The sequence below is a fragment of the Cricetulus griseus genome, chromosome 8 (assembly GCF_003668045.3).
Source record: "Cricetulus griseus strain 17A/GY chromosome 8, alternate assembly CriGri-PICRH-1.0, whole genome shotgun sequence".
Taxonomy (NCBI): Eukaryota; Metazoa; Chordata; class Mammalia; order Rodentia; family Cricetidae; genus Cricetulus; species Cricetulus griseus.
In genome coordinates, this window is record NC_048601.1 from 9,146,998 (window position 1) to 9,173,153 (window position 26,156).

At 39.9% G+C, this 26,156-nt stretch overlaps 1 protein-coding gene across 1 annotated transcript in view; it reads left to right on the plus strand.

Annotated features, from left to right (window-relative positions):
- The window catches only part of Plcz1 (phospholipase C zeta 1), a 52,744-nt gene that overhangs the window by 18,903 nt on the left and 7,685 nt on the right, over positions 1 to 26,156 (plus strand). Inside the window, exons 5-10 of the mRNA XM_027430007.1 lie at positions 3,385 to 3,529; positions 7,125 to 7,274; positions 16,197 to 16,436; positions 18,785 to 18,941; positions 22,062 to 22,178; positions 23,444 to 23,616. Coding sequence (XP_027285808.1) covers positions 3,385 to 3,529; positions 7,125 to 7,274; positions 16,197 to 16,436; positions 18,785 to 18,941; positions 22,062 to 22,178; positions 23,444 to 23,616 — 982 coding nt within the window. The remainder of the gene's footprint in view (positions 1 to 3,384; positions 3,530 to 7,124; positions 7,275 to 16,196; positions 16,437 to 18,784; positions 18,942 to 22,061; positions 22,179 to 23,443; positions 23,617 to 26,156) is intronic.

Here is a 26,156-nt window from a genome sequence, read left to right on the forward strand (position 1 = left end):
CCCCTACCCCTCAATCCAACCCTTTTTATTTATAGTTATAATTCAACTGCAAACAAAAAATACTATTCACACAATAGAAAGTAATTTCCCATAAATAAAAACCATAATATTTTATACTGTTTTCTAGACAATATCTAAGGGAGATTTTAAAGATTAATGGGTGAAATAGAGTTAAAAGTAGGAGTTTCATACCACAGTCTTGTATGCATGCTAGGTTGCCCACTCGAAGGACCTCTATCAGTTGAAACAAAGGGAGAACTGCACTAGCTACATAGTGACACGAAGATAACATGGCTGCTGAGAGAGTGTTTCCTTAGTGAATGAGAAATGATCTCCCTTCATTCTCAAAAATAACTAGAATGAGATAGTACTGAATAACAAACAGATTACATGCCTGGGGGAGAGGGGGAAGTGGCTAGCACTGGACAGCACAACCTACTTAAAATCTTCTTGGTAGGGACCCAAGTTAGGAATGTGCAGTTTTTGTAAAGGTTGATTCAATTATGGGTAAAACTGAAACAGTCTAGAGAAGCAGCAAGAATCAGTATTGTGGACAAAGCTTTGTTCAAAGTTCTCTTCCACACCAAGTCTGAGACAGTTCTTTGTGCTGCTACAGAGTTCAAGTCCACTGCCCAGCGGAACTCTAGAGAACAGATATCCTGTATTGAAAAGCAGAGCACAGTTTGGTTTGATAATTTCCTAAATGGAGGGCAAAGCAAATGTCCTTTCCTGGGAATTAGTAACAGTGCAATAAAGGTTCCATCTTTTCTAACTTAAAAATCTAAATACTTGTAAAAAATAAAAACATTTAGAAGCCAAGAAATGTGATCATTTATAATTCTACAAACACCCCAGTTTAAGGATTCTAAAATCATATGGGGCCTTAGCTGCCTCTGCAAGGATTAATGGTGGCTAAGCAGTTCCCTTCTCAGAGTCCTCCAGACAGGTTCTCTACAGGCCACAGCTCTGTAGCTTTCCGTTATGGTCCATCATCACATAACCACATAAAGAGGTATGCATTGTGAAACTACACAGTCCCCAAGCCCCCAGAACGTCCAAGAAAGATTGCCTTGATGATACCACCAAAATAGAGACAGCCCACCCATTCTCTTTTGCTCAGCTGCCCTCAGGTTCCTCTCATCTTCTATCTGTGGATTCTCAGGGAACATACAATCTCATCCTTTCCCTGAAAGCAGCACACTGACTTGTTATCACAATTGCTTAGTCTCTCCTCACTGCACTCTCAAGTATTGTTCAACTCAGCTCCTCAGAAATGGAATAATACGACACCCAAAGAAATATTTTTTTTCTGGAATGTATATTTTCTCATATGGTTGTCTGGTGCGCTGTTTGGGAAGACTACTGACTGACTGATACAGGCACGTGATGCTGGACCATACTCGCCCCACCACACTATTACAGTGTGGGCCAGCCTTTGTCACACCCTCATGTTTGAATCAAGTGACCCTTGGTGGGATAGGTCCACGCTATGTGTGCTGGCATGTTTACCAACATTCCTACATGCACATCCAAGATGTCTGCTTAAATCTCATCCCCATCTCCAGCTGTGACCATCAAAACCACCTCTGGACATTGCTAGACATCTTGTGGGACTCAGTACACCTCCACTTGAGAAAGGGACACCTAGACACAGCAGATAGCATAAGGTAATTCTGGAAAAGTCAGCCTTCAGACTTTTTTCCAGGGAGAGGATAGTTCTGTGCTTTGGCAAGTGAATTGCTTGAACCCATTTCCGAATGAGTGGTACCTTCTAGGACTCTGGTGCTTCAATTCAGCCTGGTTTTATGCACCTTTGGCTCCTCCAAAGATGTGGTTTTAGTTCTGTCTCATTTCCTCCTCCTGTCTTTTTCTCATGTAAACCCAAAACACGGATGAATCGCTGATTCTGTGTCAGGCTGCTTTTATGCTTTTGTGCTTCTAACTCTCATGGAACACAGGGCATAATGAACAGTGAACACAGTGAGAGTCTAACCTACGCAGGGACCGTATCTTTGCACTGTGTCAGTGTTGTTAGCCTTTGTGTTAGCATGTTAGTCCCCAGCCATGATGTGGACATAGGAAAACAAAAGAAGGAAGGCGTATGTAGTTCTAAGCAACTGTGTGCACATGTGAAATAAAAATCCTGTTTCTATCATGCACATTAGAACGACTCCCTAAACATACCTTTTGTAATCCCCAAGATTGAGCTAAGGCTTTGTGCAGTTTAGAACAGCCCCCCTGCCCTCAGTTGTATCCCCATCACAATTAAACCATTTTTACAGTTAAATCAGGAAGTTATAGTAAGCCCTGGTAAAAAGCCCAGCCTATTTCACAATGACATAAAATGACTGCCCGAGGCTATCCCTGAGGCCCTTAGCAACAGCTCTCATTGTGTGCATTCGCCATGATCAACTCAGTGAAAAATCTGAATGCAATCTGCTCCAGTTGCCATGGTTTAAATAAAGGTATGTGTTTGTTAAAGTGTCGGTCACTCTCTGAGTAAGAACACTGACAATCCATTTAAACCCAGTGGGTACAACCAGCTTCAAAACCCAAGATGGAATTTATGTGTGGGTCAAGAAGCTGATTTATTTGATAGATGGGAAATCAAATGAGTTTTAGACCTGAGGTGAAGTGAGAATGCATTTCCCTCAGTTTGGAGAGAGCTGTGAATTGGTGCATTCGGAAATGGTCCCTCAAAATTTTCTCTGAAGAAATTGTGAGTCAAAGCAACATAGGTGAGCAGGTTTGCAGGTCTCCTGTTCTGAATAGCTGGGAGAGGGCTCCAGCAGTCCTTGCAGGAGAAGGTGGAGCAGGTTTGCTGGGCTGTCAACCTCACGTTTTCCACCTGCTGTGGCCATGGTTTCTTTTGCATCCTTCCCCTTCCCACCATGTTCTTCAGCCCCCAAAACGAAGTGTGATGAAGAGAACCATAGACAATTTTACTCATGTGCTTTGTGAATTCCAGACGCCTTTGTATACTGCAAAGATGACAGTCAACAACAGTAGCACCATGAGCAGTACTGTTTGGGTTGGAAGCGTAGGGCTTCGAAGCTGTAGCTAAAGGCAGCCATCTTTCCTCCCCTAGCACATGCAAGCTTCCTAAAGAGATCAATACAGATAGCTAGAGGCAGCCACCCACTCCTGGTCTCTTCAGAAAGAGACCAATACAGAGTCAAACAGAGGGAGAACGGGTCTGTCTGGTCTGTCTGTGTGACACAAAGATAGTGTTTCTACTTTATAAGGTTGCAATTTTCTAAGGTTCAAAATGTTTCTCGATTACAGACTGCCTTAGATATTTATTTTAAAAGTCTGAATAGTTGATCTTGTTCTACCCATTGTTTATGGTCTGCGTATGACACTGCTCTGCTTGACTTTGGTTAGCGCCCTTGTGAAAGGCTGCCGCTGTCTGGAAATCGACTGCTGGGATGGATCACAAAACGAACCTGTTGTGTACCACGGATACACTCTTACCAGCAAGCTCCTCTTCAAAACTGTCATCCAAGCAATACACAAGTATGCCTTCATGGTATGTGCATGTCTCCGCCACAGTCGTTTAGAATTTACCGCTCCCAAATTCTGTATAGTGTGTCCTTACTTTAAACTGGTGACATTTTAAATTGTGAGCTACGAGAGGCCACAAAATCCACTTGGTGGTTAGTAGCTGAAGGTAGGTTTATCAAAGTGGAAGGTAGTGAGTGTTCATGGGAGTTCTTGTTTAGTCTTGTGTGTGTTATGTTAAGAAATATATTTATTTTTATTATGTGCCATGAACCCAAAAGTGTGAGATATACTGATCTAGAAAATAATGAACATTTTACCTATGCCCAAATATTTTACTTTTAAAACAAAAATAAAATGTGTCAACTGTCCATCATCTCAATTGATAACAGTATGCTTTGGAGTTTAAATGGACCAATTTGTTAGTTACAGATGCAAATGTCTAAATTTTTTTAGAACTAAGTTTACTTTATAAGTCTGATTGTATTTGGGCTGGTTTTAGCAGTCTCTCATAAAAAAAACTTTTAAGGTGTTTTGATTAATACTTGGCTCCATTTTCTAGGCTAGGTAATTGTATACCTTTAGATAGTCTGTTTTGAAAATTTAATATAGTTGATTTCTTTGCATCTGAATTGCTTCTGTTGGGCCAGGCATGGTGTACATACCTTTAATCTCAGCACTTGGGAGGCAGAGTCAGGCAGGTCTTTGTGAGTTTGAGGCCAACCTAGTCTGCAGAGTGAGTTTCAGGATAGCCCGGGCTGTTAAACAGAGAAACCCTGTCTTGAAAACCAAAAAGAAAAAAAAAAGAGTTGCAACTGTATTACCATCAAAAGATTTAACTACATCTTCCTCAGTAGTTACTCAATAAGCACGTACATAGAAAGAAACCTGCAGGTTCAATAAATACAATGTTTCCCTATGAATACATCACCTACCCTGTAAACATAAACTAGAAACCACAATGTTGTATTCATTTATCATCATCATGCGCATCCGAGTGACTTTGTGGCAAGCCACATCATCACTCCCACTTCCAAAGACTCGCAGAATAGAGGCTAGACTCCACCCTTGCTTTGCCAGGTCCTTGGGACCAGTTTTTCTCTGACCTCTGAGTTCCCCTGCTTCGGTGTCCCTTGTTCACTAGGGCTTTGTTTTGTTTTCCAGGTACATCTAAAATCTTTTGTACTTAGTGCCCCATTTGTCTAAAATGCTCTTTCTTAATGCTTGAATGACACTCCCCCCCCCCCCCCCCCCGCCACCCTGCCACTTAGTTTAGTTTAACTAGATACTGCTAGGTGATAGATACAGTCTTAAAATTCAAAGTCTTCTCAGGGATCTAAAAGTCTAAATTTTCCAAGACTCCAAAGAACAGAGATGAACAATTGGACAAGAAAAATGAAAGGATGGGCTGGTGAGATGTCTCAGTGTGTGAAGGTGAGGGCCACCAAGTCTGACAAACTGTTAGATCCCTGAACCCATGTGGTAGAAGAAGTGAACAGATTCAAGTTGTCCTCTGACCTGCACACATGTGTCATGCACATCCATGTTTGTGTGCACACACTCACTACACAAGTATAAAAAGTAGAAATAGATTCAATAAAAGTCATTAAAATTATAAAGGAAGAAATAAAATTCTCTCTATTTTCAGATGATTATAAATGTAAAAAAAAACCCAAACATATCACAAACAACTGTGAGAGCTAGTAAATATGTAGAATAAAAAAAATCTGAATAAAAATAATTAACAACATTTTTATTAAAAAATGACCTAACTGAAAATGAAATTTAAAAAGAAATCCCATTTATGGTAAATGGTGTATAATATGTGTGAATATAGACCAAGTACAATGTACAATGATGCACACCTATGAGGGTGTTATAATAAAACCCATTATTTTGTTAATTAAGCATAACTCTCATCCCTTTGGGGGACTTTCAACACCCAAGGTCTTCTAGGCAAGTTTCCTTTCCATAAGAATATGTTACAGCTGTTTCTATGGTGGTGTATACAGCTTCACAGATCTTTTGGGGCCAGGGTTGAGCACTGAGGATTGAAGCCAGGGTCTTGTGCATGGTGGACAAATGCTCTACCAAAGAACTGTATCCACACTGTTACGATAAATCTTTCTGCCAAAAGCCACCTGAGCCCCACAGCCACGTGTGAGCTTTATGCCAGCCGCCCGCCCCAGTTAGGCCCAAATGAATACACAGAAACCTGTATTAGGTTCAAAGCTGCTTGGCCAATGACTAGGATTCTCATCTGCTAGCTCAGTCTTAATTATCATAAATCTATATATATTATAAGACTTATTTCTATAGAGTATGCCTTTTGCTGGCACCCTCTCTTGCTGGTGGCTCACATCCTGCCACTGGAGGAGGAAGGAGAAAAAAGGGGCCCTTCCTGTTCTCCTTCGCATAAATATGAGTCTCCTTGCTATGTCACTTCCTGCCTGGATCACCACTTCTCTACTACATTTCCCAGAATCCTCTTTGACTCCTAGTCCCGTCTAACTTGCTGTCTCATTGGCCAAACAGTATTTTATTTAACAATCAAAGATAAACATACACAGAAGTACTTCCCCCATCATCTCCTCTTTTCTGTCTAAAATAAAAGAAGGATAACTTATCTTTGATAATAACTGAAGAAAACTATAACCATAACTATCTGTCTTCAACTCTATCAAAGACCACAGAAGGATATTATATAAACTCTAGAATTGACAGAGACATCTCGTTACCTGGACAGTCACCCTAAGTTCCTCTGTAACATTGGGGCATCCATCTTCAGCCCATAGGCCACAGTGTGTCTGGTACACTTCTCCATTTCAACAGGAACCCTTCAGTACTGTCTTGTTTTGTAAGTTCAGCAGTCATTTTCTTGTGGGTCCTGCATGTCCAGTTTATACAGCAACAAACAGTCCAGGTAAGAGCAGATTCTTGCCCAAATGGCTAATCTTGCCATGTTGAAAGCAAACTCCATAATGAGTTTCTTCGATGCCCATCCTCCTTTCTGACATAATTGGTGTGCCAGGAGCAGTTGTGTCTCACTGCCAAGAAAAACCCTAAACCATTTAAATGCCATATTTCTGTAGGTCTTTGAAAGGTTTCCCTCTTTGTCTGGGAATCTTGGGGCCTGGGGTCATCCCGCTCACTGACACCACCACACCTTCATTTTTACTTTTTATTTCAAGACAAGGTCTTCCTTAGTTGCCAAGGCTGTCCTTAGACTCTTTAGCCAGGCTAGCCTTGAATGTAGGATCTTTCCCCCTCAGCCTCCTGATTAACTGGGATTACAGACCTAAGCCTCCAAGCCTGACTTTCAACTTCTCGGAAATGGACCTATGTCATTTCTTTCTACAGACATGATATAACTTACTGAACTAAATCCCCACTGATGGGTGATTCAGGCTTTGCTCATACTTCAAAGGCAAACAAGAACAATAATCTTTCCATAGGTTTTTGAAGCCCTTACTTTGTCAGATGCAAAGATAATTTTCATTTTAAAGCAAGCTTATTTTGCAAAGACAGTTGGAGATGAATTTAGAGATAAAATGTTTAGATGAATTGCATTAGGGCAGTTTAAAAGTTCTGATGCGTAACCATAGCAATGGTTCCTATTCTAGGCATCTGAGTACCCAGTAGTGCTGTCCTTGGAGAACCACTGCTCACCAGGCCAGCAGGAAATGATGGCTGACATTCTGGAAAGTACCTTTGGAGACTTCCTGCTCTCCGACATGCTTGATGACTTTCCAGATAAACTACCATCTCCAGAGGTAAAAAATTTGTCTGAGAAGCTCAGATAAAGAAAAAAAAAACAAAACAGAAAAACAAAGTACACATTGTGGTCACCTTCTCTGGTAGGTTAGAGACCAGCACAGCTGCTCTGTTTTAATCATTTAACAGAGAAGTTGCTTCGCTCTGTGTTGTCTAAGGAGTGCTTTGTTAAGTTTAAGTTATGCTGGTGAAGACAGAGAACATGCAAACAAAGGAAATTCATAGAAACTGGTGGCTTTTTGCTAAGTGTCAACTTGACAGAATCTAGAATCACCTGGGAGGTTGGACTCAGGGCCTGCCTGCCATGTTGGGGGGGTTGCCCTGCTTGCAATAGCTAATGTGGGAAAAGCCATCTTGTTAATGGAACCTGGGCTGTCTAACTGACAAGGCTGAGCACTGGCATGCATGCATCCACTGCTCTCTGTCCTGACTGTGGGTGCAATGTGACCAGTTCCCTTGACCTCCTGCCACCACTGGGACTTCCCTAATATAAGGGACTGTAATGTGGAACTGTGAGGTGAGATAAATCCCCCTTCCTTAAGTGACTTTTGTCAAGAACAGTAGTAGGAAAAAAACCAAAGCAGAGATCGATGTAAAATCCACTTTTTGATGAGTCCAAACTCTGAAGGCATTTTAATATAGAACCTCAGGAATGTGATATGTTTTAAAGGCAAAAGGTTAAAGGGTGAGATACCAAGGCTGTAAACAGAATCCATACTCAAAATATCAACAAACAGAGATTAAACTCCCCCTTTTCCAGTCAGCCCCCAGGACCCCCTCCGTCTGTCTCCTCTTTGCCTGCCCCAGAGAGCTATGCATTCACGTTACCACAATTCTTCCTGTGGATGGACCTCACTGGGTCCATCTCAGAATACATGTGACCTGTTTCCCTTTCAACACACAGGACCCAGGACTTCTCTGTTCTTTCCTTAAAATGCTGACTTCTGCTCCAACCTTACTTCAGGCACAGATGCAGTGTGACCCACTCTCTCAATCTCACTTCTCTTAGATTTCTTTGGCTGACTCATAACCCCCAATGCCACAAAATGTAAGTGAACTTTCTTTTCAGTAGTATTTTCTAACAATCACTATTTGATTTTGATGTGACTTCAGCCTTGATAATGTAGCATTATTTTTGTGAGATTTGAATATTTTTCCTCACGTCATTTAAATAAGTGAGGAATTTAAAAATTGAAAAGGAAACCAATGTGCTGACATGATAGAACCAAGACAGACAACACACACATATTGGTGAGTGAAAAAAAAATCACGACTCATGAAGAATGCTCAGAGACTAAGTCTGCCCAGTTGACAAAAACTGTAAGAATTTACACAAAATGCTAGCTATAAATCACTGAAGATGCAACTTCAGAGCCATGATCCAATTCTGAGAAATTTTAAACAATTCACTCTGAATATTGTACTGTTGGCAGGTCTTTTTTTTTTTTTTTCTTTTTTGCATTCTTCTCCATGAATGTCTTTGAGGTCTCAGCGTCCACACTACTGTAAGGGGGCAGTTTCTGAGGCGTCAGTTAGAGATAAAGTCCCTTTTCATAGTGCCCAGTCTTCAATGTGAGAGATAATTGCTTGGGAACTTGGGAACTTAGCCTTGTTTCACCCCCACAATTTAAGATTTAGAAGCTTTTATTAAAACTTTAACCCAAAGTCCACAGATCTCAGCAAACTGCTGCACAGTTAGGCTAGTCACTCCAAGGCTGTGGAGGTTCATGCTGACTTTTATACTTTCACTATGAAATGCATTTTGATGAATTTATCCACCAACAAAAAGAATGAAACAAACGCACAATAGATTTAAGAGTAGAAGAACAATTGGCTCTGTGTCCTCGGTCATCACCCAGGTGTCCAGTGGAGAGCCGAAAGGGGAAAACTTGATGTGATGAGGGACGCCGGGATACAGGAAGTGGACACTTGAGTCAGGAGAGATGAGTTCGGATTCTGACTTCTTAATTGTGAAGTACATTCCCAAAATGTGTTCCCTTAGCAAGCGTCATTCCTAACACTTTTGGCATGTGGGCACAGAATACATTTTGGCAAACTCCATATTAGGGAGTAATGTAAGGGCCATCATAAAAGAGGAGAATCAAGGTGTGAGGCTGACAGAAAATGGTGGGAAGGGAGGAAGAAAAGAAGGAAGAAAGGCAGGCAGGCAGGAAGACTGAGGTCTCTTTTCGGGGGAAACTTTACTTGAGCACATTTATTCCAGTATTAGTGTGATATGGCAGGCACTCAAATAGGTTAACGGATTTTTGGAAAGGATGGAGATAGTTGAGAAGGCTTTGAATTCACAGTGAATGACCCTCTATGACGGTGGTAAATTTTGCCACATCTGTGAATTGATGACTGGAAATACTAAGTCATTGATACTTGCATGGGTTTCAATTGAAGAAGCTTTATACATTTTGAATGCAATCCGTGTTAGATGTTGGACAGACTGATGGGGCATTTTTAAATATCTGATCCCACTGGATGATTTTATTGCTGGATTAAGAATATGGCATCTACTGCCAGAAGTTGCAACCTTTTAAATTCAGCAATGTGACAAACATTTCAATGTACATACCTGCAATTTCCAACCTATTTCAAACTTATCAAATCCTAGCAATTCATGGAATATAAAAAAAGATTGTTTATAATAAGTCTCCACAGGCCTCTTTTAGGGTGAATTATGGGCAGGATGGTAATACCATTGGTTTGTTTTTTATTATTATTTTTATTTTTAATTACTCATATTTACAAATCCATCCCCCATTCTCTCGCCCTCCCATCCTCCCATGTTCCCCACCCAAGCCACCCTAACCCCTGCCTCCCCCCCAACTCCTCCCCAGGGATAGTGAGGCCCTCTACCAAAGACCTTCAAAGACTGTCATATTGTTTGGGGGAGGGTCTAGACCCTCCTTGCTGTATCTGGGCTGCAATAGTATCCTTCTATAGGGAATTGGCTCCCAAAGTCCATTTGTGCTCTACTGATAAAGACTGGCTCCGCTGTTAGAGGTCCCATAGACTGTCTTGGCCTCCTAGATGGCACCTACATTCAGAGGGCTTGGTTTGGTCCAATGCTGTTTTCCCAGATTTATGACTAGGGTCTCCATGCTATCAGTAGTTCAGGTCCACTGTTTCTGCAGGTTTCTCCAGCCCTGTCTTGGCTCCTTTGCTCAACCCTCCTCCCTCTCCACAATTGAATTCCAGTAGTATGGTTCAGTGCTAGGCTATGGGTGTCTGTTTCTGCTTTGAACAGCAACTGGATGAAAACTCTCCTTCCTCTCCCTGCCCCTGGGCTCCAATTTGGTCAGGGATTCTTGTCCCCATCCCCTTCTTCCAGGGACTATTCAATCTTCTCTTGGGGTCGTCCTTGATTCCTAGCTCATCAGATAGTGTGAAATGTAGGCTAGAGATCCTTTGATCTATGTCTAAAAATCAAAAATGTTTATCTTTTTGTGATTGGGTTACCTCACTCAGGATGGTTTCTTCTAGTTCCATCCATTTGCCTTTGAATTTCAAGATTCCATTGTTTTTTTCCGCTGAGTAGTAATCCATTGTGTAAATATACCACATTTTCTCTATCCATTCTTCAGTTGAGGGGCATCTAGGTTGTTACCAGGTTCTGGCTATTACAAATAATGCTGCTATGAACATAGTTTAACATATGTCCTTATTGTATGAGTGTGCATTCTTTGGGTATATGCCCAAGAGAGGGATTGCTGGATTGTGTGGTAGACTGATTCCCATTTTCCTGAGAAACTGCCATACTGATTTCCAAAGTGGTTGTACAAGTTTGCACTCCCACCAGCAATGGAGGAGAGTTCCTCTTTCTCCGAATACTCTCTAGCATAGACTGTCATTGGTGTTACTGATTTTAGCCATTCTGACAGGAGTAAGATGGTAGGTATCTTAGAGTGGTTTTGAGTTGCATTTTCCTGATGGCTAAGGATGTTGAGCACTTTCTCAAGTGTCTTTCAGCAATTTTGGATTCCTCTGTTGAGAATTCTCTATTTAGTTCTGCACTCCATATTTTAATTGCATTGTTTGGTATTTTGGTGGCTAGATTCTTGAGTTCATTGTGTATTTTGGTGATCAGCCCTCTGTCAGATGTGGTGTTGGTGAATATCTTTTCCCATTCTGTGGGCTGACGTTTTTGTCTTGCTGGCGTGTCCTTTGCTTTTCAGAAGCTTCTCAGTTTCAGGAGGTCCCATTTATTAATTGTCGATTTCAATGTTTGAGCTACTGGTGTTATGTTCAGAAAGCGGTCTCCTGTACCAATTTGCTCAAGGGTGCCACCTACCTTCTCTTCTAGGAGGTTCAGTGTAGCTGAATTTATTTTGAGGTCTTTGATCCATTTGCACTTAAGTTTAGTGTGTGGTGATAGATATGGATCAATCTGCAATCTTCTACACATCTGAGTCCAGTTATGCCATCACCATTTGTTGAAGATGCTTTCTTTTTTCCATTGTATAAATTTAGCTTCTTTGTCAAAAATCAGGTGTTCATAGGTGTGTGGGTTAATATCAGGGTTTTCAATTCGATTCCATTGGTCAACCTGTCTATTTTTGTGCCAATACCAAGCTGCTTTTAGGTCTATGGCTCTATAATAGAGCTTGAAGTTAAGGATGGTGATGCCTCCGGAAGTTTCTTTATTGAACAGGGTTGTTTGGCTATCCGGGTTTTTTTTTGTTTTTCCATATGAAGTTGAGTACTGTTCTTTCAAGGTCTGTGAAGAATTGTGTTGGTATTTTGATGGGGATTGCATTGAATCTGTAGATTGCTTTTGGCAAGATTGCCATTTTTACTATGTTGATCCTACCTATCCAAGAGGATGAGAGATCTTTCCATTTTCTGGTATCTTCTTTAATTTCTTTCTTTAAAGACTCAAAGTTCTTACTATACAGGTCTTTCTCATTTTTCTTTAGCATTACTCCAATATATTTTATGTTGTTAGTTGCTATTATAAAGGGTGATGTTTCTCTGATTTCTTTCTCAGCACATTTATCTTCTGTGTATAGTATGGCTACTGATTTTTTTTTTTTGAGTTATTCTTGTATCCTGTCACTTTGCTGAAGGTGTTTATCAGCTGTAGTAGTTCCCTGGTAGAGTTTTTTGTGTCAATTATGTAAACTATCATATCATCTGCAAATAGTGAAAGTTTGACTTCTTCCTTTTCAATTTATATCCCCTTGGTCTCCTTTTTTGTCTTATTGCTCTAGCTAGGACTTCAAGTACAATATTGAAGAGATATGGAGAGAGTGGACAGCTTTGTGTTATTCCTGATTCTAGAGGAATCACCTTGAGTTTCTCTCCATTTTGTTTGATGTTTGCTGTTGGTTTACTGTATATTGCTTTTTATCATGTTTAGGTATGTTCCTGTTATTCCTGATCTCTCCAAGACCTTAATCATGAAGAGATGTTGGATTTTGTCAAAGGCTTTTTCAGCATCTAGTGAGATGATCATGTGGTTTTTCTCTTTCAGTTTGTTTATTTGGTGGATTACATTGATGGATTTTTTTGTATGTTGAACTATCCCTGCATTCCTGGGATAAAGCCAACTTGATCATGGTGGATGATTTCTCTGATGTGTTTTTGGATTGGATTTGCCAGTATTTTGTTGAATATTTTTACGTCGATGTTCATGAGGTATATTGGTCTGTAATTCTCTTTTTTCATTTTGTCTTTGTGTGGCTTGGGTACCAATGTAACTATAGCCTCATAAAAAGAGCTTGGCAATGTCCCTTATGTTGCTATTGTGTGGAACAATTTGAGGAGTACTGATATTAGCTCTCCTTTGAATTTCTGGTAGAATTCTGCAGTGAATCCATCTGGCCCAGAGCTTTTTTTGGTTGGTAGATTTTTGATGACTGCTTCTATTTCATTAGTGGTTATAGATCTGTTTAAATTGCTTATCTGTTTTTGATTTAATTTTGGTAAGTGATATCAATCCAAAAAATTGTCCATTTCCTTTAGATTTTCAAATTTTGTGGAGTGCAGGTTTTCAAAGTATGACATGATGATTCTCTGGATTTCTTCAGTGTCTGTTGTTATGTCCCCCTTTTCATTTCTGATTTTGTTAATTAGCATGCTCTCTCTCTGCTTTTTGGTTAGTTTGGATAAATGTTTGTCTATCTTGTTGACTTTTTCGAAGAACCAACTCTTTGTTTCATTGTGTTTTTGTAGTGTTTTCCTGGTTTCTACTTTATTGATTTCAGCCCTCAGTTTGATTATTTCCAGGCGTCTATTCCTCCGGGGAGTGTTTGCTTCCTTTTGTTGTACAGCTTTCAGTTACACTGTTCATTCTCTAGTGTCACTATTCTCCAGTTTCTTCATGTGGGCATTCAGTGCTATGAAATTTCCTCTTAGCAGTGCTTTCAAAGTGTCCCATAGGTTTGGGAATGTTGTGTCTTCATTCTCATTAAATTCTAGGAAGTCTTTAATTTCTGTTTTTATTTCTTCCTTGACCCAAGAATGGTTCAATTGTGCATTATGTAATTTCCATGCATTTGTAGGGGTTCTTCAATTTGTGTTGTTCTTGAATTCTAACTTTAAAGCATGGTGGTTTGATAAGATACAGGGGATTATTCCATTTTTCTTTTTATATCTGTGTAGGTTTGCTACGTTGCCGAGTATGTGGTCAATTTTAGAGAAGGATCCATGTGGCGCTGAGAAGAAGGTATATTCTTTTGTGTTTGGATGGAATGTTCTATAGATATCTGTTAAACCCAATTGGGTCATAACATCTGTTAGTTCTTTTGTTTCTTTGTTAAGTTTCTGCCTGGTGGTCCTATCTAGTGGTGAGAGTGGTGTGTTAAAGTCTTATACTATAAGTGTGTGAGGTTTTGTGTGTGATTTTGAGCTTTAGCAATGTTTCTTTTACAAACATGGATGACTTTGTATTTGGGGCACAAATGTTCAGAATTGAGACTTCATCTTCATGGACTTTTCCTGTGATGAGTAGAAAGTGCCCTTCTTCATCTCTTTTGATTGATTTTAGTTTGAAGTCTAATTTGTTAGATATTAGGATTGGTACACCAGCTTGTTTCTTGGGTCCATTTGATTGGAAAATCTTTTCCCAACCCTTTATTCTGAAGTACCATCTGTCTTTGAAGTTGAGATGTGTTTCTTGTATGCATCAGAAGGCATGGATTCTGTCTTCGTATCCATTCTGTTAGCCTGTATCTTTTTATAGGCAAGTTAAGACCATTGACATTGAGGGATATTAATGACCATTGATTGTTGATCTTGTTAGTTTTGGATTTGTTGTTGGTGGTGTTATTGTGTGTGGATTTCCCCACCTTTTTATTTGGTGTTTGGTAAAGTGATATTATCTATTGCCTATGTTTTTTTGGGCATAGTTATCTTCATTACATTGGAGTTTTCCTTCCATTAATTTCTGTAGGGCTGGATTTGTGGATATGTATTGCTTAAATCTGGTTTTGTCATGGAATATCTTGTTTTCTCCATCTTTAGTGATTGAAAGCTTTGTTGGGTACAGTAGTCTGGGCTGACATCCTTAGAGTTTGTAGAACATCTATCCATGATCTTCTGGCTTTCAAAGTTTCCATTGAGAAGTTGGGTGTAATTTGGATAGGTCTGCCTTTGTATATGATTTGGCCTTTTTCTTTTGTTCCACTTAATATTTTTTATTTATCCTGTAAGTTTGGTGTTTTGATTATTATGTGGCGAGGGGACTTCTTTTTGTGGTCCACTCTATTTGGTGTTCTGTAAGCTTCTTGTATTTTCATAGGCATATCCTTCTTTAGGTTGGGAAAGTTTTCTTCTATGATTTTGTTGAATAAGTTTTCTGTACCTTTGAGCTGAATTTCTTCGCCTTCTTCTATACCTATTATTCTTAGGTTTGGTCTTTTCATGGTTTCCCATATTTCCTGAATATTTTGTGTTAGGGATTTGTTGGACTTGAGATTTTCTTTGGTCGATGACTGTATATCCTCTAATGAGTCTTTAACACCTGAGATTCTCTCTTGTATTCTATTGGTTATGCTTACATCGTTTACCCAGCTTTTCTATTTCCAGCATCCCCTCATTCTGTGTTTTCTTTATTGTTTCTAATTGTGCTTTCAAACTGTGAACTGTTTGAATTGTTTCCTTCACTTGTTTGGTAGTGTTTTCTTGGCCTTCTTTAGATTCTTTAAGAGATTTGTCTATTTCTTGAATTTTTTGGTTTGTCTTTTCCTCCATTTCATGTAATTTTTGGCTTGTTTTTTCTTCTATTTCTTTACGGAATTTTCTTGTTTCCTCTTTAATGGTCTCTATCATCTTCATAAGATAATTTTTGAGGTCCGTCTCTTCTACATCCTCTGTTTTGGGCTTTTCAGTTCTTGATGGTGTGGAGTCCCTAGATTCTGGTGGTGTCATATTGGTCTTTCTGTTGTTGTGTGTGTTCTTACTCTGTCATCTTCTTATCCCTTCTTCCAGTGGGTGCTGGTGGGGTCTCTTCCTCTCTCAGATGGCAGATGGAGGGCTCAGGTTCAGTCATCAGGCTCAGGCTCAGGTGGCAGCCGAGGGCAGAGGGTGGTGGGTGGACAAGGGTGAGGTGTGTCAGGACTCAGGGTGGGCCTTCAGGTCTGGGATTATCCACTCTTGTCCGGCCGGGGGTGGGGGACTCATGCAGAAATGAGCAGGGGGTGATGGGAGAGGTTGGGGGCAGAGCAGCTCCCAGACTCACTCAGGTGGCAGGTGGAGGGCAGAGGGCAGATGGCAGAGGGCAGACAAGGGTGAGGTGTCTACCATTGGTTTCTAATGAGCACGGACAGTGTTCTAAAACACAAGGAGGTGCCTGCTGTACCTTGAGTTGAGTTCCCAGACTCAGTCCTGCTTTCTCTTTATGTCAGGGTACTTCTCAAGTGTGCAGTGAAGACTTACCTGTAAATATGTCTTGTTTTCAACTGTTCTTATAGGCACTAAAATTCAAGATATTAGTGAAAAATAAGAAGATAGGAACCTTACTGGAAACCCGTGAGAGGAAGGGGACTGACAAAGAGGGCCTGGTGTTAGAGAAGGAGGAAGATTCGTATGAAGATGGTGATGTCGAGGCACTGAAAGAACCGGAATCACGAGACAGCTTTTTGTTGCGGGTCGAGCAGGAAAAGGAGACAGAGCCCTCAAAGCTGATAGTGGGAGTAGTTGGCAAGAAAAAGGTGAGAACAGGTTTCCTGAGACTCTTACAAGCTATCAAAGTTTTCTAATGTTCTGGGTAAAAAGTTGAAATAATTTTATGCAAGGGAGTCAGTTGTCTTAATGGCAGCTTGAGTCCAATTTAAAATTGTATTTGAAAGAAGTTGACAGTGGATAAGAACATTGGAAACAGATTTCTCTTTCTGGGGTAGCTTTTCTCAAAGTGCTAAGGCTGGAGACAGTTATGATGACCTCTTAGGGAGCGGGCATTGTACAGAGTGGAAAGCATGCAGAGGTAAATGACACAGTTCCCCTGCCCTATAGCAGAGACAGAAGCAACAGAATCAACGTCAGCGCTGCACAGTCTTATATGTATTTGTATTATGACCTTAAAATACTTGCGTTGTGTTATATGCTATTATCAAGCTGGGCTAAAGGAGATGAGACCCGATCTCCCTCCTCCAACGAACAGTTCATGGGAAGGAATATTGATTGAGGGATGGCTTGATATAGTGTGTCAAACCAGATATCCAGAACTTTGTGCATCTTTAGTCCCAATTTCTCTGTATTTGGGAATGATTATTGTAAAAAAAAATCAGCTTTGCATACTTTACAGGATCAGACACAGTGCATGCCTATTTAGGAGAGAAGCATTTTGTTTTGAATGACTGCCATGATCTGCCCGTTTGCACTGATTGCTGATGCTGGGGTGGTCAGCTCTGACTGGGAGACCCCATAGAATGATTTGCATTTAAACATGTGCATCTAGGAATCTGTCCATTTCTTCTAGATTTTTTCTCTTTATTGCTTTGGAAAGAGGTTTGTTGATCTTGCTTATTTTTTCAAAGAGCCAACTTTTTGCTTGATGGGTTCTCCGTGTTGGATTTTTAGTTTTCACATTTTCAAATTCTGTCTTATCTTTTTAATGAACTGAATCATCGTTGTTTTTCAGTTTCTGGGTCTTTTGTGAACATTTCTATTTCTTATCATCTTAAATCTTTCTGTTTTGTAATTTCGTAAGCAAGCACGTTGTATTTAGGCCGTACCCACTCCATGTCACGTTCCCCTGCACCTCCTTTCATTGCCCCCACATAACTCCTCCCACCGAGGGAATTCTTCTCCCCCTCCCTTCACCTTCCTCTCCTGCCTCCTCCTTTCCTTCCTTCCCCCTCCTCCTCTTAGGCCAGCTAATGCTGCCTGCATGTTTATCTTTTATGTCCGTCTGTATGCTTGGGAGTGCAGAGCAACCCATCACGACCACACTCCTGAAGAAGACTGGCTTTCCTTCCTTTGGTGACCCTCAACTGCTAACAGATCTTCAGTGGACCCTTCCCACTCCTTGGTATGGTTCTGGCTGGCTTGAGCTTGTGCAGGATTTCTGCAGGTGACCACACCTGCTGTGAGGTCACCAGTGTGGTGGCTATGTTGTATCTAGAAAACACTATTTCTCAGTAATATTTCTTGACCTCTGGCTCCTATAATCTTTCTGCTTCCCCTTCTGTAGTGTTCCCTGAGCCTTGCAGGGGTATGATATAGATGCCCTATTTTCCTTTGGTCTTCATTATTTCTTGACAGCTACCATCTTGGAGCTGGGGATCATTAGACTAAGGGAGATCAGTCAGACTCAGGCCAACAATGCAAATATATATATATATATATATATATATATATATATATATATATAATGACACAAGAGTAGGAAGAGGACTACTAGAGGGCTGAAGAAGTATAAAGGACTGAAATGCGACTAAGAGAAGATGGAATTTATCTATATGACATACTAATTGAGGAGAAGAGGAGCAGGAGGCAGCCAGAAGGACCACAGGGGAGGGCAGTGTGGGAGATAGATGAGTTAGAGAAGGGTAGAATGATACATACTTGTGAGGGTGTTATGAAAAAATGTATCATTTACATACCAACTTAAATATTAATGTGCAGCATGAGTAAGGGATGCCATTTCACAAACCTGGGAAGTGTCTGAGAGAATTGCAGCAGAAGAGCAAATATCAACTAAACAATAAAAACTATCCCAAAATGTCAGAATAAACTGGAAATATATTCATGATTACAGTTCTTAAATCTGTAAAATTTATGAGGATAAGCTGACATCTTTGGGAGATGAGAAAATAGTAAAAATTACTATTCTCAAATTTTGAAACTTTAACTAGATTAAAAGTTTAGTCTAGTTCATATGATTATTAAATATTGTGGCCATAAAAACAATCACATTGACTTAGTCCAAAGAATTTTGGGGGAGATAAGTTTAAGAAAAAACTGAAATGATCTCTTTAAAAGCATATTTTTATTGTTATTAAAGGAAATTTTCAAATGATTAATGTAAAAATGTGAAATCACTGCATTTTATTTTTAGAGCAGGAAGCTAAAATTAGCTCTGGCCTTATCTGATCTTGTCATTTATACCAAAGCCGAGAAGTTTCGAAGCTTCCAATATTCAAGACTTTATCAGCAATTTAATGAGAATAATTCTATTGGGGAGTACCGAGCTCGAAAACTTTCAAAATTGAGAGGTAAACGCTTAAAACTCTAAAGGACAGAGGATTTAATTCATTTCTATTCACTGCAGAGGAGTTAACATGGGTCGGGTGTATTTATAAATGTGTATATTCTTATTAAATTTTAATTCACTTACTTTAGAAAGGGGTTATAGTTTTGAGTTGCATTAAGTTTCATATCATAAAATTTTGCTACTAACTGCCTTAACTTTTGTTTTTGATGAGGTAAGATTATGTAGTCCTGGATGGACTAGAACACACTTTGTAGACCAGACTGGACTTGAACTACTCATAGAGACCTACCTGCCTCTGTTTCCCAGGTGCTGGGATTAAAGGTGTGTCAACATCATGCTTTAATTGCCTGCTTGGGTCATGGCATTTTGAATGAGACTGTGAGATATGGATCCTTCTGGGCAAATCTGTGGTGGGCAGGTGGTACTACAGAGTGGTGAGAGACAGGTTCCCTGCAAAACATTTGGGTTTCCCTGGGAGACAGAGGAAGCAATCTGACAGTGGCATGAGCCTCTGTGTGCTTTGATGCCTTGCATAGTGGCTAGAGGATCAAACAAATAAAAGAATAAGATAGAGTGCTATTGAATTGGATGGAATAAAAAGAAGAGTAGAATAGAAGACTGTATTGTAGGCAACAGGAAAGAATACTTAATGAAGCCATTGGGGTGGGGGAGAGAGAGGAAACGGATGTGTATGTGTGGATGTTTGCACTTGTGATCGTGTACAATCCAGTTGAAGATAGCAGGGTCCCACTCTGTCACTCTCTGCCTTACTCCCTTGAGCCAGGATCTCTCACTGAACCTGGAGCTGTAGTCAGTAAACTTCACTGATTCACCCCCTGGGTGATTCCTGCCACGGTGCTGAGGCTCCAGGTGTTCATGTAGCCATGCTGGGTTCTTATGTGGGTAATGGGGTTGTAAACTTGGGTCTGCATGTTTGTTCAGTGGGAGCTCTTATCTGCTGAGCCATCTCCCCAACTTGGGTTGTGCATATTTCTTACTGCACAGTATAGTCAAGAGAGTTTGAATGACCTACTTTACTGGCTGGTATCTGACACCTCAACGTGTTGGCTAGCTTTTTAGGTTTATAAGAACAGGCTCTCTGGGTAGAGTGGGAGTTGTTACACTTCTCTCACACCTAGTATATTAAACACACACAAACAATTTTACAAAATGATTGGGGGACAGTGAGCCCAGATATAGGGCATAGCTCCATAAAGAGAATAGAACATTTTTCTTGTACCAAAAGCCAGTAATTAAATAATTAATGATAATGGCAAAGGTTTAGCTGCACAGATACCTAGACTTACTATACATATCATTATAAACATCACAAAAACAAAATATGGGAATGCTATCGAAACAAAATGATTCTCACATTTTTTCCAGTTAAGTTAAAAAAAAGGCAGCCAGTAAAAGGGAATGCATAATATAAATCCATTTGAAAAACTAGTGTATAGATAGAAAAGAATAGAAAGGAACACATTACCCAGTTATTGGTAATTCTTAATTGAGTGATGAGACTGTATGAAGTTTTATTTCCTCTTTTTTTAAATTTGATTTCCACATGTTTCTAGAAAGAACATAAAGTACATTCGTGATAAACTGTGTGTAACTTCTAGTGTCAAATTTCAGAAGCAACACAGTGATGTCACCTTACAAGAGGGTGTTAGCTATTTTTCTCATTGCCATGACCAGATGGCTGGCAAGCAGCAACTTCAGGAAGGAAGCTGAGGCGGCTCACAGTCTGAGGAGACACAGTCCATCTTGGCTTGGAAAGCATAGTGGCTGTAGCTCCACAGTGGTGGGAACATGAGGCGGCTGCTTGCTCACACCTTTTTAGATAAGAAGGCAAGAGAGATGGATGCTTGTGATCCAGTGGCTCATTTCTCCCTTTAATTAACAATGTAAGAACCTAGTCCATGGATGGGTAACACCCACATTGAGGGGATCTTTCTCAGTTAGTCCTCCTGTAGAAATACCCCCAGGGACACACATACAGGTGTGCCTCATTGATACCTAGGTGTTTCTTAACCCAATCAGGTTGACACTAAGAATTTAACAAAATGCAGACTATGCATGCATCACTATGTAGACGGTAAGCCCTAGGCACCAAGTGTGCATGATGTACTTATGGATAGACTTCCATTAGAGTTCAGAAGGGAGCATGATTTCAAAACAGCATTCAGCTTTTAAACTAATAACATATCTTAAGGAATATTGTTTAGGACAAGGAGGGAAGGGCTCTGTCCCACTAGCAAATGCCATGGGCTATCCATAGCAATCACTTCTTTCAATGTTAGTTGTCATATTGTCAGAAATGGTTGTGGCATTGAGATCTATTCGGTGAAAGAAGAAAAATATTGAAGAAAATATGACACATGTTCAAAAAACTAAAGGATGTCAATCAAATGGAGAAGGGTGTCAATTAATTTTTAAACACCAAGTCACTTAGCTTATAGACAAGCAGAAACACAGTGTATAGATTACATATGTATGTATACATATGTACACGTTGCAAAAAAGTAGATTGCTCAGCAAAAGAGATTAATATTAGAGGTAAAGATTTGGGGAAGTAGTGAGATTGACAATGGGAGGTTGAAAGCAGAGATTGGACACACTTGGGAGAAAGTCGCTGTACCAGAGGTCTGGGGGCTAAGCCAGGTAACTCAAGGGTCCCTCTAAACTCTTTAAATATGTGAAAAGATCACTAAATTAATTTAACTAGAAATACTTCATATGACTTACATGCAAGTCCATCTTAATGTGGAAATTGAGGTTCAAGAATCAAATTGGTAAATACGCTACTTAAAAACATTTTATTTTGGAATTGTGTGCATTGTTGTATTAATGTGGAATTAATTTGGATGCATGAAAGTGAAATAGTTCCTCAAGTATATAATCAATTTATATAAGTTGTTCCATGAAATTATTATAAAAGTTTATGAATGATTCTATAAGCATTAATGTATAGGATTCTCTTTTATTTTGTGATTGAAAATTTTTTTTTGTCTAAGCCATGTATAGAATTATTTCACATACATAAGTAATATACAAAAATAGCTTTGTTTAACTGATTACAAATACTTGACAAAATTGTGTTACTTTTTTTCTTTTTTTGTAGTCCATGAGTTCATTTTCCACACCAGGGCATTTATCACCAGAATTTACCCCAAGGTGACCAGAGCAGACTCTTCCAATTTTGACCCTCAAGAGTTTTGGAATATAGGCTGTCAGATGGGTAGGTTATGTAGGATAATGGGCTAGCTGCAAATGTAAGTAGGAATGAATTCATTGTGTGAGTTAATGGAAATTTCTGGAAAAGTTTTGGCCCTGGAAGTGGGATTAGGCACTCATGGTAAATCATTGATTTCCAGGGTTAAAGTTTTCCCCAAATGACTTGAGAGGGTTGGAAAGCCTAGACTAATTCACAAGGCTTGACACTGGGACCTGTGTGCTTGAGGGACAGGGAGACCAGATGGACAGGAGGGGAATTGAAGATCAAGTTCCTTACTTGAGTTAGGCTCGAGCCCTCTTCAAACCAAGTGTCCATCATTTTAACTTTGCATGAGCCTCAGAAGGTGACTAGGGTCACAGGGCTTGTTATTTCTCCATGCCAGATTCTCCTTGTTCCTACCTGAAGAGCTGGTATGATACCAGCACAAACCACTCGGTATCATAGTTTGTCAGTGCCCAGTCTTCGTTTCCTGAACTATGGAGAGGCTGACATGTGGGCATGAGGAGATGGGGAGTAGGGTTAAATAGAATTCAGAGGGCTTGGAGAAGACTATATGTCAGGGACACTTACCAGACACTATCTATACCAGTTTCTCACTTTCTTGGAGAACATATCCACATTTAGGACCTGGGTGTTTGTGACATAGTTGGTGCTTTCTCTTCCTTAGTAGTAGACACCAGTACTGATGATTGAGTGTAAGGCCCGCACAGAGTGAGAAAACATTACAGTCCTGAGTTAGAGCCCTATTTTCTTTACTTTTATAATTATTGAATGTTATTTGACACAAGCATTGTTTTTCTATAATCCATACTGAATGCCACTTTCTTTTTCTTATTAGTCCCTTATCATCATGGCAGGAAACATGACAGCATGTAGGTAGACATGGTCTTGGAGTGGCAGCTGAGAGTTCTACATCTGGATTCTCAGATAGCATGGGGAGAGAGACAGAGAGAGAGAGAGAGAGAGAGAGAGAGAGAGAGAGAGAGAGAGAGAGAGAGAGAGAGGTACTGGGCCTCAAGTTTTCAAGCCTCAAAGTCCACCCTACATGACACATTTCCCTCAACACCTCCTAGTAGTGCCACTCTCTATGAACCTATGAAGAACATTTTCATTGAAACCACCATAGTGAGACAGCATAAAATATTTAAAAACCACGAATTATTAGGTAAATGATCCATAATGTGTGATGATTCTGCCACACACTGAGTTGAATGTCTTTAGCTACACTCCCTGTTTCTTAACACTATTGATTTACTTCTTTCTCACAGTGGCCTTGAACTTCCAAACCCCTGGAGTGCCTATGGATTTGCAGAATGGGAAATTTTTGGATAATGGTGGCTCTGGATATCTTTTGAAGCCAGACTTTCTAAGAGATACAACCCTGAGCTTTAACCCAAGTGACACAAATGGAGATGGCCACCCGATTACCCTCACATTACGAGTAAGATTAATGGCTTGTTCTTTTATTTGCTGGTTGTTAAGTAAACTAGATCATGTACATTAATATTTCAATTCTACTGATTTGCTCTAATGCCTCTTAAATTCCTGTTAATCTTTTTAGACACAATTAATGGGTGCCGCTTTAGCATCTTTTTCTGTGTCTGAAAAATGTCTTTCTGTGCATTTTCACATGAATGATTTTCTGCCAGGGAATAGAAATATTGAGGCTAAAACCTTTTCCTTTGAGAGATCTATTTATATTATTCCATTGTATTTGCCATTTAGCACTGTGATGGAGTGGTTTGATTTCAGCTTGCTGATGACCTTATGGACATGCCACTTTTTGTCCCTTAACTTTAAAGAATTTCACCAGCAAATTCTAGTAGCTATTTCCTTCTCATTAATCTCTTACTTTTGTAATGCAGTATTCTTTCCTTGCTAAGTCTCTGAACTCTGTTAGATTGGAAATAAAAGAAGGTATGTATATATGTTCTTCTGTATCCTTCTTCCATGTCTATTAATGTGTTAACAAGCTTAGAATGTTCTCAAATTTTTTTCCTGTAGTTTGAGAGAACTTTTAACATTTGTCCCCTACATTGATGATACATAATCTGTATTTCATTGTGTGTGTGTGTGTGTGTGTGTGTGTGTGTGTGTGTGTGTGTGTGTGTGTGTATACCTGTGGAGTTCAGAAGAGGGCATCAGATCCCACTGGAGCTGGAGGTACAGGGTGTTGTGAGCCTCTGGATCAGCTGGATCAGCAGTGGCACCTAACCTGTTCTTATCATTGAGTGTTTACCCCTATTTCATACATAAATAAATTCTTGAGACCCTTTATCAGACTCACTCAATAGCAGGTGCTGGAAACTAAACTCTCATCCTTGGCAGTGCATGCTCTTAACTGCTGAGCCACCCTGTATCCAAATTTTATTTTCATTTTAATATAGATACATATTTTCTCCTGCGCTTTGAGTCTCCAATTGCCTGTTAGCTTCCTCTTTCTTTCTGTCTGCATCCTGTCACTGCCAGTTCTCCTGCCTCATTATTTCATCTTTTGCTTTCTTTCTGTATGATTTCATTGGGAGCAAAAGCAGCTGTCTCCATTAGCACAGACTTTTCTTTGTTCTCTATTACCTAAATGTAATGTTTATTTACTTTAGAAAAGGTCACTGAACCTTTACAAAGGTCTGGTTGCACTTAATTACAAGCCACTCAGGCTGCATCTCCATCTATAAAGTCTGCCACTAAAGGATTTGTTTGCTAATGAACTGGGTAGGTAAGTATGGCCTCTTTGGAGTGCCTCCTTCTGTTAACTAGTTGCTCCTACAACCATAGGCACCAGTTCAGATGCTCTTCTGGAATTTGGGTCAGTGATCTTGCTGTTGCCAGTCATGTGTTCCATGTTGGGACACTACCAGATGTTGAGTGGCCTCTGTTCTTCACTCTGGGCTGTAGGTAGTGCAGCCCTGGAGTCCCCAGAATATGCTTCCTTCACATACAAATTCTGTCTCATCTCTGTCTACATTGTCATTACACCATGGGGCTTGGGAGCCCACTTTGACCTGCTTTGGTTCCTTGCCATTTAATCCCAGTGAAGAATGGGAGATTTTATTGCTACTTTCCAAAAATAACCTTGAATGGAGAATAGAGCAAAGGTGGTCTGGGAGGAAACAGTGCTGCTGAGGTACGCAGCTGGCTTAGCTCCTGCTGTTAGGATGTTGTGACACTATAATCCAGTCAAAGCAGATAGCTAGAAATCACCTACAATAAGTGCAGCAAATATTGATTAGCTGGCATCTGGAGAAGTATTATTTCCACTGGGCTTTTTTTACAAGGGATTGTCATGTCGGCCTTCTTTCTGCATCTTTTAAATAGTTGACTCAGTGGGGAAAGGTGGATTAGCCACTCCTAAGAGCCCTTCATGGCACACTCAAGTCTCTTCTTCTTTCTAGCCCTTCATTCTTCATTTATCTGTCATGGGACTCTGTTTCACTTTCATTGATAGATTTCTCTTTCTGTACCTACTCCTAAAATATTCATATTTTATCTAACCCTTGTTCCAAACTAATGATTCTTTTCAAATTTCTTATGCAGAGGTTCATGATTTTTAACCACCAATAAGGCTCAAATCTTTAACCTGAGCTCATTTTTTTTTAGAACCCAAAGTATGTTTTAAACAGTATACCAAGCATTTACACCTATTAAATCAGTATTCTGTCAAACTTAAAAAAATTAAACCTGAACGTCCCTTCCTAGTCAACCTATCTTTAAATATTTTATTGCTACGCCAATGAATGCTCTAATCAGTTTAGACCAGAAAACAGGATGGTATTATATAGCTCTTTCACTTCCTAAATAACCCATCTTTAAATTCTACCCAGTCCACTCCTTGTCTTCATTATTGATGCCCATGGTGTAGCTACCTTTGCTGCTGTCCTGTTTCGGGAATTTATTATCTATCATTAGGTCTCTTCTTTTGGCTTTTAATACATGTCCAATCAGTCCACTTGATGGTTAATTTTAACTGCCAATTTGACCTAG